General features: G+C 42.8%; 1 protein-coding gene across 1 annotated transcript in view; it reads right to left on the minus strand.

Moving 5' to 3' along the window:
• Sall2 (spalt like transcription factor 2) overlaps positions 1 to 2,830 on the minus strand; it is a 13,620-nt gene extending 10,790 nt beyond the window's left edge. Inside the window, exon 1 of the mRNA XM_035452133.1 lies at positions 2,758 to 2,830. Coding sequence (XP_035308024.1) covers positions 2,758 to 2,830 — 73 coding nt within the window. The remainder of the gene's footprint in view (positions 1 to 2,757) is intronic.
• Positions 2,831 to 14,070: the final 11,240 nt, after the last annotated feature.

Below are 14,070 nucleotides of genomic sequence, written 5' to 3' on the forward strand. Positions count from 1 at the left end.
GGACCAGTGGCTCTCAACCTGTGGGTGGTGACCCTTCACAGGACTGTCTAATATCATCAGAAAGCACATATTTATTTACATTTTGATTCATAACAGTAGCAAAATTACAGTTATGAAGTAGCAACAAAAAATATTTTATGGTGAAGCTGGAGAGATGGCTCATAGGTTAAGAGCATTGGGTTCAATTCCCAGCACCCACACGATACCTCACAACCAGTAACTCCAGTTCCAGGGGATCTGACACATTCGCACCAAAGCATGTAAAAAATAAATAATTTTTTTTTTAAAGTTTATGGTTGGGTAGTCACAACTTGAGGAACTGTATTACACAGTGGCAGCATTAGAAAGGTTGAGAGCCACTGCCATGGACAGTGTGGTGAAATCGGGGCTCTTCTCCCACTAAGGCAAATTGATTGAAGTTTCTAATGCTTTTTTATGCCCTATTAGTTTTTGCCCTTCATAGCTCAAATGAAAGTTTACCCAAATTTTCTTGCTTCTAGTGGGTGTAAACCTTTATGGGTTTCTACAGGAATGGACTTAGAGCAACTGCATCCAGATATCCAGAGCCCTAAAAAGGCTTTAGAATCTACCTCTGGCAGCAGCTCATAGGTATCTTTTGACTCTTACAGAAAACCTTCCCTCAGCCATGGTGTGGGGAATGGGTGAGCAGATGGGCGGGAGGAGAGAAGATGCCTCTTGGGGGTTGGGGGTGGTGTTCAGCAGAGTTCCACAATTGAACCAGCAGGGGAGCAGGACTGTAAGGCAACGCTGAGGCTCTAGGGGAAATCTCCTATAGAGCACACGGAGGAAACATCCGGCCTATAGCAGCATTAAGGAGGCTTAATGTGTCTCAGGAGGGAAGGATGCCATCACCATAGAACCTCTAAATATGGGCACAGTGGGATCTCAGCCAAGCAATGGCTTAGGGAAAGATGTGTCCTACCCCAAACTTAACTTGTTTGTTAAGGTTTCATTGTACATGGTGCGCTGACTTGACTTAAAGTCATTTTTTGTACAAATAGAAAGAGAAGTTCAATCCATGGTTAGTTCTAGTCACCACAAATACACTATCCCAGAGCCTCTCATGTTCCATAAAGAAATACTGAAGTTGCTCAGAGGTTCGTGAGTGGTCACCTCCCTCACATATGATAATAGCCATATTCCTCCCTACTAAGTACTTATGGTAGATTTGTCACTAAGAAATACTATTTATGCTGGTTAATTCCCCAAATGACTCATAAAAATTAACAAGGTAACTATTATACTCACCCATCTGTTTAACAGATGAGGAAACGGAGGCATGGAGAAGCTAAGTAAACCAACCAAGCTTGCATAGGTAGTCAACAGGGGGATTATGGTTTGTCCAAAGCTAATCCTGAAAAATATGGCTTCGGAACCCATATGGCTAATCCTACCATATATTTTTGGGCATATCAAATGTTTGCTAAGCAAATGATTGGCCCCCTGAGTTGGACTTTCATACTTTCACCTTGTGAGCACATGTAGCCATGCTATTTAGTTCAAAACTAGCTTGAGCCTAAGCATCATCTGGACACAGATACCTATTCCTAGACCTAGTTCAGCCCTAGAGAGTGAGTGCCACCAGCTGTAGGGGAAGGACAAGCACCTTGATGTCTAAGCTTTTGTGCTGCCCCTGTCTTTGGTTGTGAGGCATTGAACGATCAGTTCCTAATATCTCCTCATTCTATGCTGGCCTTCCATGCTGGAGGACTTCAAGGGTATGCTGACTTTTCCATCTAGCTGTGCTGGTGCATCCCTGTAATCTGCACACAGAAGGCAGAGACGGGAATCAAGAGTTTAAGGCCAGCTTGGCTACATAACTTCTTCTCTTCTCCCAGAGGAAATTTGTTAGGAAAAAAACAAAACAACAGCAACAAGAAAAACAAACAAACAAATAAACAAACAAACAAAAAACTACCGACTTAGCATATACTGATATGCTGGTGCACATTTGTTCAAGAGCTTGAGCCAGGAGGACTGCCGAAAGTTCCAGGCCAGCTTGGGTTCTATGGTGACTTCAGGGCTAGTCTGAGCTACCTAAGGAGATTGTCTCAAAATCCAAAAGTAAGTAGCAAGATCCTTATACAGTGATGGCATATACTAACAGGTATGCTGACTTGCACGTATGTATTATCTTTGCCTCCCTTAAAACACAAACCTGAGCCCCTTTACAGGGCTGTGTTTCCGGATGAGGAGGAGCGCACCCTTTAGCTAGCCTGCATTCTGACCGACATTAGCTTTCTCCCTCTGGGAGCTCTGGTCTGCTCTCAGCTCAGCCCAACAATGAGAAACTTTATTCTCTTCTCCCTCAGGGGGAACCTTCACGTTTATCCAATTCATTCTCTTGCAACCCAACTCTCCAGAAAGAAGAGGGGGAAATCCCATCCCTAAGAGACGGGTCTTCAGGTCTGAGGACGTTACTTAGCAACGGCACAAAGACCAGTGAGCAAAGAAGGACTTGGAGAGAAAACTCTTGGGTAGGGAGGCAGAGACAGTTTGAAAACTCCATTTCATCCAGAGAAAAGCAAGGAAAACACAAACAGATACCAAGGGGGGTACCTCCCTTGTACAAGTCATCTCCTCACCTCATGAGGTTTGCTGCTTTTCACATCCCCAGTGACCAAATCCTGCTAAGGTTTGGCTCGTGGCCGAGGTGCCCTCCATTGCCTTGGCCTGGACCATGCAGGTTTTGGCTGCCCCCTCTTAGCCCCCCCCCACCCCGCCCCCAGCACCTACCATTCTCAGATGCGCCGGGACCTTCGCTGTCCGAGATTAATTGCTGGGGTCTCCGCTGCTTTCGCCGAGACATTCCCGAGTAGAGAGCGGTAGGAGAGGGAGGGCACCACGCACTGAGTTTTAACTGGGTGACCTGGTCGGATCACCCTCTCTGGTCTGAGGCCAACGACTGTCTTGTCCCCCAGTGCAAACCACCGTGAAGCAGAGGAATTCTCCCTTCCCAGAGACGGTCGGTCGGACTAGTGTGACTCCTTCCCGACTCTCTTTCTCTCTCAATCTCCCAAGTCTAAAGAACAGACGCCCCCTCTTTTCCCCTTCAGCTTCTTCTCAACGCTCCTGCAGCTCCTATTGTAAAAGCAAAAATCCTAATCTTTCCGCACACTCTTTTCTTTTGTACCGCGGAGGAAAGGATTTAACCCTCTCCTCCCTGCCAGGACTCTGCGGGCCTCACTGGGACTGCCCCTGGCTTGTTTTTCTAACTTTTCTCCCAAAATCTTTGCAAGGGCTTTTTGATTTTCCCATCATCTGTTCGATGATGCTCAGCTTCTGGGTTATAAACTTCAACACAAACTTTCTCATATATTTTGATTTTCATGTCCAGAAGTCAGCGACTGCCAGGTAAAAACGAGAATATAAAAGATTAGTGGACCGCGTAAAGATAGACATTATAATAGTCATCATGTAGATATAGCTTTGATAATTTATAGAGATCTTCAGTTATATGATGTATTTTAGTATTATGACTCTTGAGATTAGCTCAGCGTGTTTTCTCTTTAATTTTCAATTAAAAAGTTATTATTGAGCCATGCAGTGGTGGTACATGCCTTTAATTCCCAGAACTTAGGAGGCAGAGAGATAGCCAGCCTAGTCTTCAACGAGAGTTCCAGGACAGCCAAAGCTGTTACACAGAGAAACCCTGTCAAAAAAAAAAAAAAAAAAAAAAGGTATTATTGTGTATGTGTACATACATAACACATGTACATGTGTGTATTATTAGTCCTGACATGACATGTATGTGGAACTCAAGTACAACTTTGTGAAATCAGTTTTCTCCTTATATCTGTATATGGATTTGGGGGATCCAACTCTGCTTGCCAGACTTGACCATCAAGAGCTGAACCATTGTGTCATTTCACAGCAGGGTTTTTTTTTTCCCTTCGAGGCAGGGTTTCTCTGTGTGGTTTTGGAGGCTGTCCTGGCACTCGCTCTGGAGACCAGGCTGGCCTCGAACTCACAGAGATCCTGCCTGCCTCTGCCTCCCGAGTTCTGGGATTAAAGGCGTGTGCCACCAACGCCCGGCTTCACAACAGGATTTTTTTTTTTTTTTTTTTTTTTTGCCCCCCTTGCTTTATAGCTCTGGTTGGCCTGGAACTCACTTCGTAGACAGCTGGCCTCAAATTTAAGGAGATCTGCCTGCCCCTGCTAGGGTTTGCAGGTGTGTGCCACCACATACTACTGCATTCACATCAGATTTTAAGGTGCTATTTTATACTGGAGATCCTGATTATAGATAAATCAAAAGGTGCACGGAGTTTAGGAAACCTGCCCAAGATTATACAAGAAACCCAGGGCATATTTTTATGTTCTCAAGAATGCCGTTTGGCACCACACAGCTAATATGAAGAAGAAAAAAAGTGATACATCTGAAGGAATTTATTTAAAATAGCACTAACTGGTGGCTTTTTCTCTCAGTCCTGTCCAGGTCTCTCAGTGGAAGGGATGCCTGTGAGAAGATAGCCAATGATTTCTTTCTGCACTTCGGAGTAAAAGCCCTAAGGAGGCTCTAGTGAATCTATGAGTTTTGTGTAATGTGTCCCTAGGTAGAAAATAACTGTGGCTGGGCAGGAGTGGCTCTCGCCTTTACTCCCAGCACCCAGGAGGCAGAGATATCTGTGAGTTTGAGGCCAGCCTGGTCTACAGAGCTAGTTCCAGGACAGCCAGAGCTACACAGAGTAACCGTGAAGGATTCTGTGTAAAGGACTTTCTTGTGGGTGTCAACTTAGACTTTTAATAGTTTAGTAGGTGAACTGTACTGCGGTTTACCAGCAGAGCACTTGCCTAGGATGGTAAATGGCTCGGGTTTAATCCCATCACCAAGGAGGGAAACCAAAAAAGGAATTCATCCAGCTGGGCATACTGCTGTTTACCTGCATTCCTAATACTCAGGAAGCTGAGACAGGATTATCATAAATTTAGGGTCAACTGGGGCTGCACGTAAAGATGCTTAGATGCTTAGTCAGAAAAAAAAAAGCCATTTATTTATTTATTTATTTATTTATATTTATTCTGTAGCCCAGGCTAGCCTGAAACTCACTATATAGTCCAGACTGGCCTGGACCTCATAGCATTCCTCCTGCCTCAGCCATCAGAGTACTGAGATTATAGGCATAAACCCCCACACCCTAATTTTTAAAAAGTGAATTCAGCAATAGCCATAAGACTCTAGTCATCTATTATAGCTTCTAATTATAGTGTCTTACTTGAGTAATATTTGGTCTAGAATATCCTAGCCATGTCCTATCTTTTAGTCATACATACTTGAATTCCCTTCTTTTAACCTTTACTCTTCTGGCTGAAACAGGGGAACATTTGAAACACTGTCAATTGGAAAAGCAAAGCTCTGTGACCAAGGTCTTCAGAGCAGCAAACCTTGGGTGTAGGTTTTGCATTCTTGTCTTGACAAGTCCTGGCTAGTTTGGCAAGTACTGTAAAAAAGGAACAAAGACAATTGGTGGTGGAAGGGATGCTGGAGATAACAAGGAAGGTATAACTTGTGGCGTGGTTTGGCAAGTCAGTGTTCATTGCTTTTGCGGTTCCCAGAGACTCTACTATTTTCTCAGATGTTTGGTGTCAGGATCCCGAATGACTGTTTCACCCCCTATTTTTGAAACTCCTAGGCCTCATACTTGAATGCACATTTTAATGGTTATCGATTATCACTAGAAATGGGGGGGGCGTGGAGGCAGGGAAGGTTCTGGTTCTTCAACGCAGAGGACTGTGTCCTGTTCCTCTCTCCCCATTGTTTGCATCGTTTACTGCCTTTGAAAGAAGAGCAGTAATACAGCACTCTGCTTTGCTCAGATATCTGTCTACCTTGTTAGGGGGCAGACTTGGGGACCCATATTTGCCTTTTTTCTGAGTCTTGGCCATCTTCATCTTTCCCTATTTCCCCCTCCCTTACTGGCCTTATTATGAAAGGAAGGGCTCTTTCCCCTCCTCTCCATTCTTCCACCTCCTCCTCTTACCACATTTTTTTTTCTTTTTACCTCTCCATTGTGGCCTCTTGACCTCCCTACAGAGTTACAAAAGTAGAATCCTTGAAGAGATGCTGCTGTGGGAATGTTAATGAGCCTTCCCCACAAAGGGGCAAAGACTTTACTCCACTGAATTGGAAAAAAAGCCCCTTTCAAAAGGGATTTCTGTGTGTGGTGAAGTGGAGAGGAGAGGGGAAGGGGTGGGGGGAGAAGCGGAAAAAAGAAAAAGGACAGGAGAGAAGGCGAAGAGAATGAAAGAGGAGACAGAAATGCAAAAGGAAGAGACCCTGTGACAAGAAAATATGAAAGTAGAGATCTCCCCCCTTCGATCTGTGATCTAATTCTTGGAAAATTAACTAAGATCTCGGTTCTCAAGACACTGAAGAGTACCAAAGATGACACACAATAGGAAGAGGGGACTTATTTCCTCCGCCATCACTGTTCCATCCCTCCTGGGAACCTGAGGCCCTGGGGGAATATTCTAGGTGGAGAAGCTGGTGACTTTGAGATTCTTTATGATGTTTTCTAATATTTATCAGTATTTCCAGTTTTGGTTTTCTTACTGCCCACTGGTCTAATAAGTTCTAGGAATGGTTTATATTATTGTTAAGGTCTTTAGTTCACAGACTACTTGCTCATAAGCCAGTTCCCTCATCTTGCTTCTGGCTTTGCTAAAATGTATGTTAAGGGGGCAGAAAAACAGTTCATGGGGTAAAATACACCTGTTGTGTCAGTCTAAGGTCCTGAGTTTAACTCCTGGGACCTATGGTAGGAGAGAACAGACTCCCATAAATTGTTCTTTTACCTTCACATGAGTGCTGTGGCACCTACTCACACTCACTCATATATCATACATACATGTGTATATATACATACATTCATACACACACACAGACATATCAGACGCACACACATTCAGCAATGCACTCATCATAGTACACTCACGTCAGACACATACACATATGCACACACACATACCCACATATACACAATATAGTTATACACCATACACAGACAGACAGACACACACACATAAGGAATAATAATAAAGTGTATCTGGCTCCTTCTTTGTGGAGCGCTGTGTCTACTTGTCACTTCCTCCACAGTCCTCTTTTCTGAAACTACACAGACTAAACCCTGTGTCACCCCTGGCAACCAGACATTCCTGCCTGCTGGTCTTGCCTTTTCTAGACTGATCTGAACACATGGTTTCTAGACTATTCTAAATTTCTTAGAGCCTCCAAATCTCTTTAGGCTCTCCCTCCTCCTTTTTTTGTTTATTTATTTGTTGTTTGTTGTTGTTTTGCTTGTTTTGTTCTTAGACTGGGTCTCACTATGCAGTCTTGGCTGTCCTGGAATTCACTACTACCAGGCTGGTCTTGAACTCACAGAGATCAGCATGCCTCTGTCTTCTGAGTGCTGGGTTAAAGGCATGAGCCACTATGCCTGGTGTAATTCATCTTCTTCTTGTTGGTTATTTTTGTTTTGTTTTGTTTTTATTTCTGGTTTTAATTCATCTTCCTCTTAAGTGTGAACACTGAAATACCAAGAGGCTGGGGATACAGTAGGTCAGTTGGTAAAGTGCTCACCTACTATGCAGGAGGCCCTAGGTTTAATCAAAGCACTACATAAAATCAGATGTGGTGGCCCATATCTGTAATCCTTTAGTATTTGAGAGGTAGAGGCAGGAGGATCATCCTTGGTGACATAGTAAATTTGAGGCCAGCCTCAGTGATATGAGACTATATATCAACAAATGGAACAAAATAAAAACAAACAAAAACCAAGAGGAAGGGTAGAGGTCTCAGTTGTACAGTACTTGCCTCTGCCTGGGTTCTGTAAGGCCCTAGGTTCTATCCTCAGAACAGCAATTAAATGAAACAAAGGGCTGAAATGATGGCCTGGCAGGCAGTTAACAACACTTGCTGCTCTTCTGGAGGCCCAAATTTGATTCTCAGCACCCAGGTAGCTCACAACCTTTTGTAACTTCAGCTCCATGGGATCAAACACCCATACGCACTGTGAACTTCCCCCACACACCCCCTTACATAATTAAAAATAATAGAAATAAATCTTTAAAAAAAAAAAAAAAAGAGCCAGGGCTGGAGAGATAGCTCAGGAGTTAAGAGCACTGCCTGTTCTTCCAGAGGTTCTGAGTTCAATTCCCAGCAAACACCTGGTGGCTCACAACCATCTGTAATGAAGTCTGGTGCCTCTTCTGGCCTGCATGGACACAAGCAGGCAGAAAACTGCATACATAATAAATAAATCTTAAAAAAAAAACAACTAAAAAGCATGGTGGGACATGCGTTTAATCCCAGCACTTGGGAGGTGGAGGCAGTTGGATCTCTGTGAATTCCAGGACAGCCAGGGCTACATAATAGGGAAAATTTGTCTCAAAAGACTAAAGTAAAATAAAATAATAAGACCAAAATATGAGCATGAAGCTAATTTGGTGTCAAAACTAACTCACATTAAAGCCAGAATAAATAGCTCATACTTTTGAACAGAATACTAGGAAGCTGAGGCAGGAGGATAATGAATTGGAGACCATTCTGGGCTATATAAGGAACTCCAGTCAGGACTACATAGTTAGATTCTATCTCACCCTCTCAGGAGATCATCAAAAGGCAAACTGCTTTTTTTTTTTTAAGATTTATTTATTTTTATGTGCGTTGATTTTTTTTCCTGCATATATATCTCTGTGAGGGTGCCAGATCCTCTGGAACTAGAGTTACAGACAATTATGAGCTACCATGTGGGTGCTGGGAATTTAACCCAGGTTCTGTGGAAGTATAGCTGGGTGTTTTGAACCACTGAGCCATCTCTCCAGCCCCAGCAACCACGTGGCAGCTCACAACTGTCTGTAACTCTGTTCCAGGAGATATGACACCTCCACACCAATGCAAATAAAATAAGAAGTTTTTTTTTTTTTTTTAAGTAGAATTATAGTCATGTGGAGGTTCAAGAAACCTTTTGGCATTTCAATTTGATGACTCTTCTCAGGATACAGCCCCGTTCTTTTTCTAGTTTATTCATAGAAATATAGGCATTATTAGAGCCATTTTTTTTTCTACCTTCTGAAGAACTAGAATGTTATGGTCCTACAACTTGATAGAGGAATGAATCAGGAATTTGGAAATACATGTAAGATTTCTACTGATAACAATAATCTTCACTTTGGACCTTTGACTATACTATCTTATTTTAGCATTAAAGTAACTTTACAAGGGGTGCACTATATACATAGATTTAGTTGCAGAAATCTCATTTCATAAAAGGTAGGCCATATTCATTTTGTTTTCCTTGTTTCTACAGCATATCTTAGTTTTTGTTTTATCGAGGCAGGGTTTCTCTGTGTAGCCTTGGCTGTCCTGGAATTCACTCTGTAGACCAGGTTGGCCTCGAACTCAGTGGATCACACGTAGATCCACCTGCCTCTGCCTCTGCTGGGAACATATAAGTAGGGAAGCTGGGCGGTAGAGAGGCAAAATAGCTTCTTGTTCAGTGTCTCAAAGCTGGTAACTGAAGAGGTGGAAACATGCCTAAGTAGTGCTTGACTGGACAGCTTTTTTTTTTTTTTTTAAACCCCAGCGTGACCCTGTTGCCTTCCTTCCTGCTGATTTCTGCCTCATTCATGGGCCTCATTTTCTTGCTACAGAATTGAAAAATGATTTAAACTTCAAGACTGAAAAAAAATAGATACTAAACTGGGCAGTGGTGGCACATGGGCGCCAAATGTTATTCTTTTGTTTAAAAAGAAGAAAAGAGAAATGCTGAGACATGAGACATGTTGACTATAAGTTTATTATAAGGCCCGGCAGAGTAGGGAGACTAAGAAAAGGAAAGGAACAGGGGTAATGGCTGACCGCCATGGCCGGTCGCCGCAGAGAGAGTGCATAGCTGAGAGAGAGAGTAGAGAGGAAACAGAGAGAAAGCAGAGAGAGTAAATGGGCAGGGATCTGTCTTTTTAAAGGGGTCCTCTGCACCTGCGTACAGACTTAGTTCCCATGGAACCTTGGGTTGACCAGGGTACTGCCTGTTCCACCAGGTAACAGGGGCAGGCCAGCATAATGCCTGAACCTTTCACATACCTTTTATTCTAGCACTCTGGAGGCAGAGGCAGGTGGATCTCCGAGTTTGAGGCCAGTCTGGTCTACAGAGTGAGTTCCAGGACAGCCGGGGTTACACAGAGGAGCTCTGTCTCAAAAAACAAAACAAAACAAAACAAAACAAAACAAATAGATATTGAATATGTTCAGTACTTTCTGGCTCTTGGCACTGCAGGCACTATCATGTTGGTTGTCCTGCTAGCAAAAGTACACAAACTGTGCAGAGTGGAGGGGAGTGTCCTGTGAAAAGTGCTGAATAAGAGCCTGGGCAAACAGTCTTACTAGATGGCTGCCCTAGCCTCTTTTTCAGGTGGCAGTTGCCATGGTGTTTTAGGGGAAGAGGGAGGGAGTGAAGATCAAGGAAGGTCATTCAGTCTTGTCTGGTATTCCCTCTCAGAGTTCATTCTGTTAGGGATGGCAGGAATTTAAACATTCCAAAGAGGAAGGATAGGACTCACTCTTGGCTTTCCTTTAGATACCAGAGAAACTGGAGTTTCTAAAGAGGAGAAAGGTAATGGAACAGGAAAGGGAGGGTGTGGGGGAAGGGCTGGGAAGGTAAGGATGAGAGTGGGGAGGGGTAGGAGGAGTGTGTGTGTGTGAAATTTTAAGAACTATTTGTTAAAATTCCAGGGATCCTAGGGTTGCCATTAGTAAGAAAATCAAGGCCTGGGGTCAGGAACAAAGAGGCAGCGGGACAGTGGGAAACCCAAACCTTTAACAAAGCCTTCAGAGAGAAAAACAAACCAGAAAGACAAAAGGGTCAAGTGTCAGAGGCAAACTTTTGGAGCAATTAGGGCATATACTGATGTTAGAAATTGTGAGTCACTTTTTCTCTCTGGTGTAATGGTATATGCCTTTAATTCCAGCAGAGGCAGGCAGTCTCTGAGTTTGAGGCCAACCTGGTCTACAGTTTCTATTTTAAGAGAGCTAGGGCTACACAGAAAACTCTGTATTAAAAGAAGAAGAAGAAGAAGAAGAAGAAGAAGAAGAAGAAGAAGAAGAAGAAGAAGAAGAAGAAGAAGAAGGCTGGGGTGATGGTGGGGCATTTCTTTAATCCCAGTACCCTGGAGGCAGAGGCAAGTGAATCTCTGGGTTCGAGGCCAACCTGGTCTACAGAGCTAGTTCTAGGACAGCCAGGGCTATTACACAGAGAAACCCTGTCTTGAAAAACAAAAACAAACAAACAAATAAACAAACAAAAAGTCTTAAAAATAAGATGGGATAAACTGAGAAAACACTCCATGCTAACCTCTAGCTTCCACAGGCACAGACACATGTACTCATGCGACACACACACACCAGAAACAGGAACAAGTGGGAAGCAAAGCAGATAGCAACTTAATTTCTTGGTCCTTGTTATGGTGGAAGTTCCACCCAAGCCCCCTCTCCCATCTCTTTCCAAACCCTGCTGCATCTCAGAAAGCCTGACAAATGATGACCCCTCCTCCAGAGATGCTCAAGACCACTTCCACAGGGTATTAAAACTTCCTCCTAGAAACCAGACTCATGGTTTTTCCTGTTTCCTTTTCCCATCTCCTCTCTGCAGGACTGGAAGGCCGCCTGGGAGCATTGTGTCCATTACAGTTTGATTTGGTGTGATTTGGGTTGCTGCATAGGCGGAGAGGTTTATGGGGTGCAGAAACTTTAGAGTCCTCTCTAGAATTTAATCCTTTTCTTCAACATTGTGGGATAATAGTAACAGCTGATTAATTAAGCTATTGTTCATTCATTAATCTGTCAGATAATTCATTCCATTTTAGAGACCACTCCTAGGAAAGGAAGCCCTTGGTGACTATTTAAGGATTGAAGAAAAAATTGCTGGGATTGAACTTTACACTGAGGCTTTAAGTTCCTGCTAAGCACATTTAGACCCTGTATGAGCCAGGGTTGTCTAGAGAAACAACGGACAGATGGATTTACTGGATTTATAAAAGTGAGAAGAGAAGGTATATTATATATATATATATATATATATATATATATATATATATATATATTTGTTAGTGATTTATTAGAGTAGCTTATGGCTGTTGTCTGACTATCCAACAATGGCTATCTCCTATCCAGGAATCTAGTAGTTGTTTGGTCCATGATGATGGATGTCTCACTGATCTTCAGTAATTGCTAGAATCCCAAAGAAGTAGGCTCTAATGCCAATGAAGGAATGGGCTTGCCAGTGAGAGTGAGGGCAAGCAGGCCAAAAATAGTTACTTCCTTCTTTCCATGTCCTTTACATAGGCTGCCATTGGAAGGTGTGGCTCAGATTTAAGGTGGATCTTTCTACCTCAAAAGATACAGATTTAGGGTGGCTCTTCTCACTTCAAGTGATTCAACAACAACAACAGCAACAACAACAACAACAACAACAATAATAATAATAATAATAAAATATCTCTCACAGGTGTACCTACCCAGCTGCTTGGGTTTTAGTTAATTCCAGATGTAGGCAAGTTGACAGCCAAGAATAGCTATTACATAACCTCTGCCCTTTCTCGTGCCCTGGCCCTCCAGCTGATCCCCTTCTTCTCGACTAGACTTCTTGTGTGTGCGTGTGTATGTATGTGGGTATGACTGTGTGTGAATGTGTGTGTATGTAAGTGTGAGTGTGTAGGTGTGTGTGTCCCAGTGAGTTTAATTAGGGTTGCTTAAGGAGCATGGATGAGGGATTTGGTTTTGGTGGTGATAACTAGTAAGTCCATAACAATATAAAAGAGATTTTGTTCTTTTGACTATTGTGTAGGGTGTTCTCCACCCCCCCAACAGGGTTTCTGTGTGAAGCTTTGGAGCCTGTCCTGGAACTTGCTTTGTAGACCAGGCTGGCCTCAAACTCACAGAGATCCACCTGCCTCTGCCTCCAGAGTGCTGGGATTAAAGACCTGTGCCACCACCATGTGGGCTCTATTGTGTAGTTTTTAAGAATTTCTAACTTTTTCTCCAGTGTTGGACATGGAAGCTGGTAACTTATTCATTGCCATAATTCTACCACTGAGTCTCTCTCCTAGCCTTATGCAGCTGTTTTGTAATTGTTTAGACTTCAGTTTTTGTTTGTTTTGTTTTGAGATAGAGTCTCACTATATAGACATATCTGGCCTAGAATTAGCTATTTGTAGACAAGGCTGGCCTCAAATTTATAGATTTCAGCTTGCCTCTGTCTCCTTAGCATCTCTTTGTTGTTTTTATTGGTACAATCTTTTTTTTTTTTAAAGAAAAGGCATTTATTACTTTTTACCTCATATAACACAATGCATTTCAACATTTTAGACAATATTGGTAAACAAAAGACAATAAACAGGTACACCCAGAGGTAACCAGAGTTCATGTTTGTTAAACATCAAGCCCTTCCCCAATGCATATGTCCAAACAAAGGTTTTTAATTTTACACATTTAGTTTTGACTTTACAGATATCTTTTCTGGCATTTGTTACACACCTGTTAAGTTATTTTAAATAGCTACATAGTATTCCTGCTAGAAATTTAGGTTCTTCATTTTCCCCATTAAAGTGTAAAGAGACAGGCTTGTGTGTCCACATCCCAGCTGGTTCATTAGGCTTTGGTTAAAAATATAGTGTGTAACCAATACCACAACCCATGATGACAGCATTCCTGTGCCCCTAGGAAGTCTCCCATGGCTATTTACCGGTAAACATTGCCTCATGCCTGCTTTACATCGCCTGATTTTATGACTTTGAGTTTCTCGACAGGTCATAAGAAGAGAAGAACACGATGGTTTGTGTTTTGTACACCTGGCTGTGCTGAACGTATTTCTGAGGTTTATCTGGGTTGTGGTGTGGCCACTTGTTTTTTCTTGAGCTGTCTTCTCTTCTGTTAATTTGTAGTTCTCTATTTCAAAGCCCATGCCCACTTTTCCACTGTGGTGGGAAGTATTTCATGGGGAGAAGCACAGTCATTCTCAGACTAAACAGGGTTCTAGAGGCACCAAGAAAGAC

This window comes from Cricetulus griseus, assembly GCF_003668045.3.
Source record: "Cricetulus griseus strain 17A/GY chromosome 1 unlocalized genomic scaffold, alternate assembly CriGri-PICRH-1.0 chr1_1, whole genome shotgun sequence".
In the NCBI taxonomy this organism is placed as follows: Eukaryota; Metazoa; Chordata; class Mammalia; order Rodentia; family Cricetidae; genus Cricetulus; species Cricetulus griseus.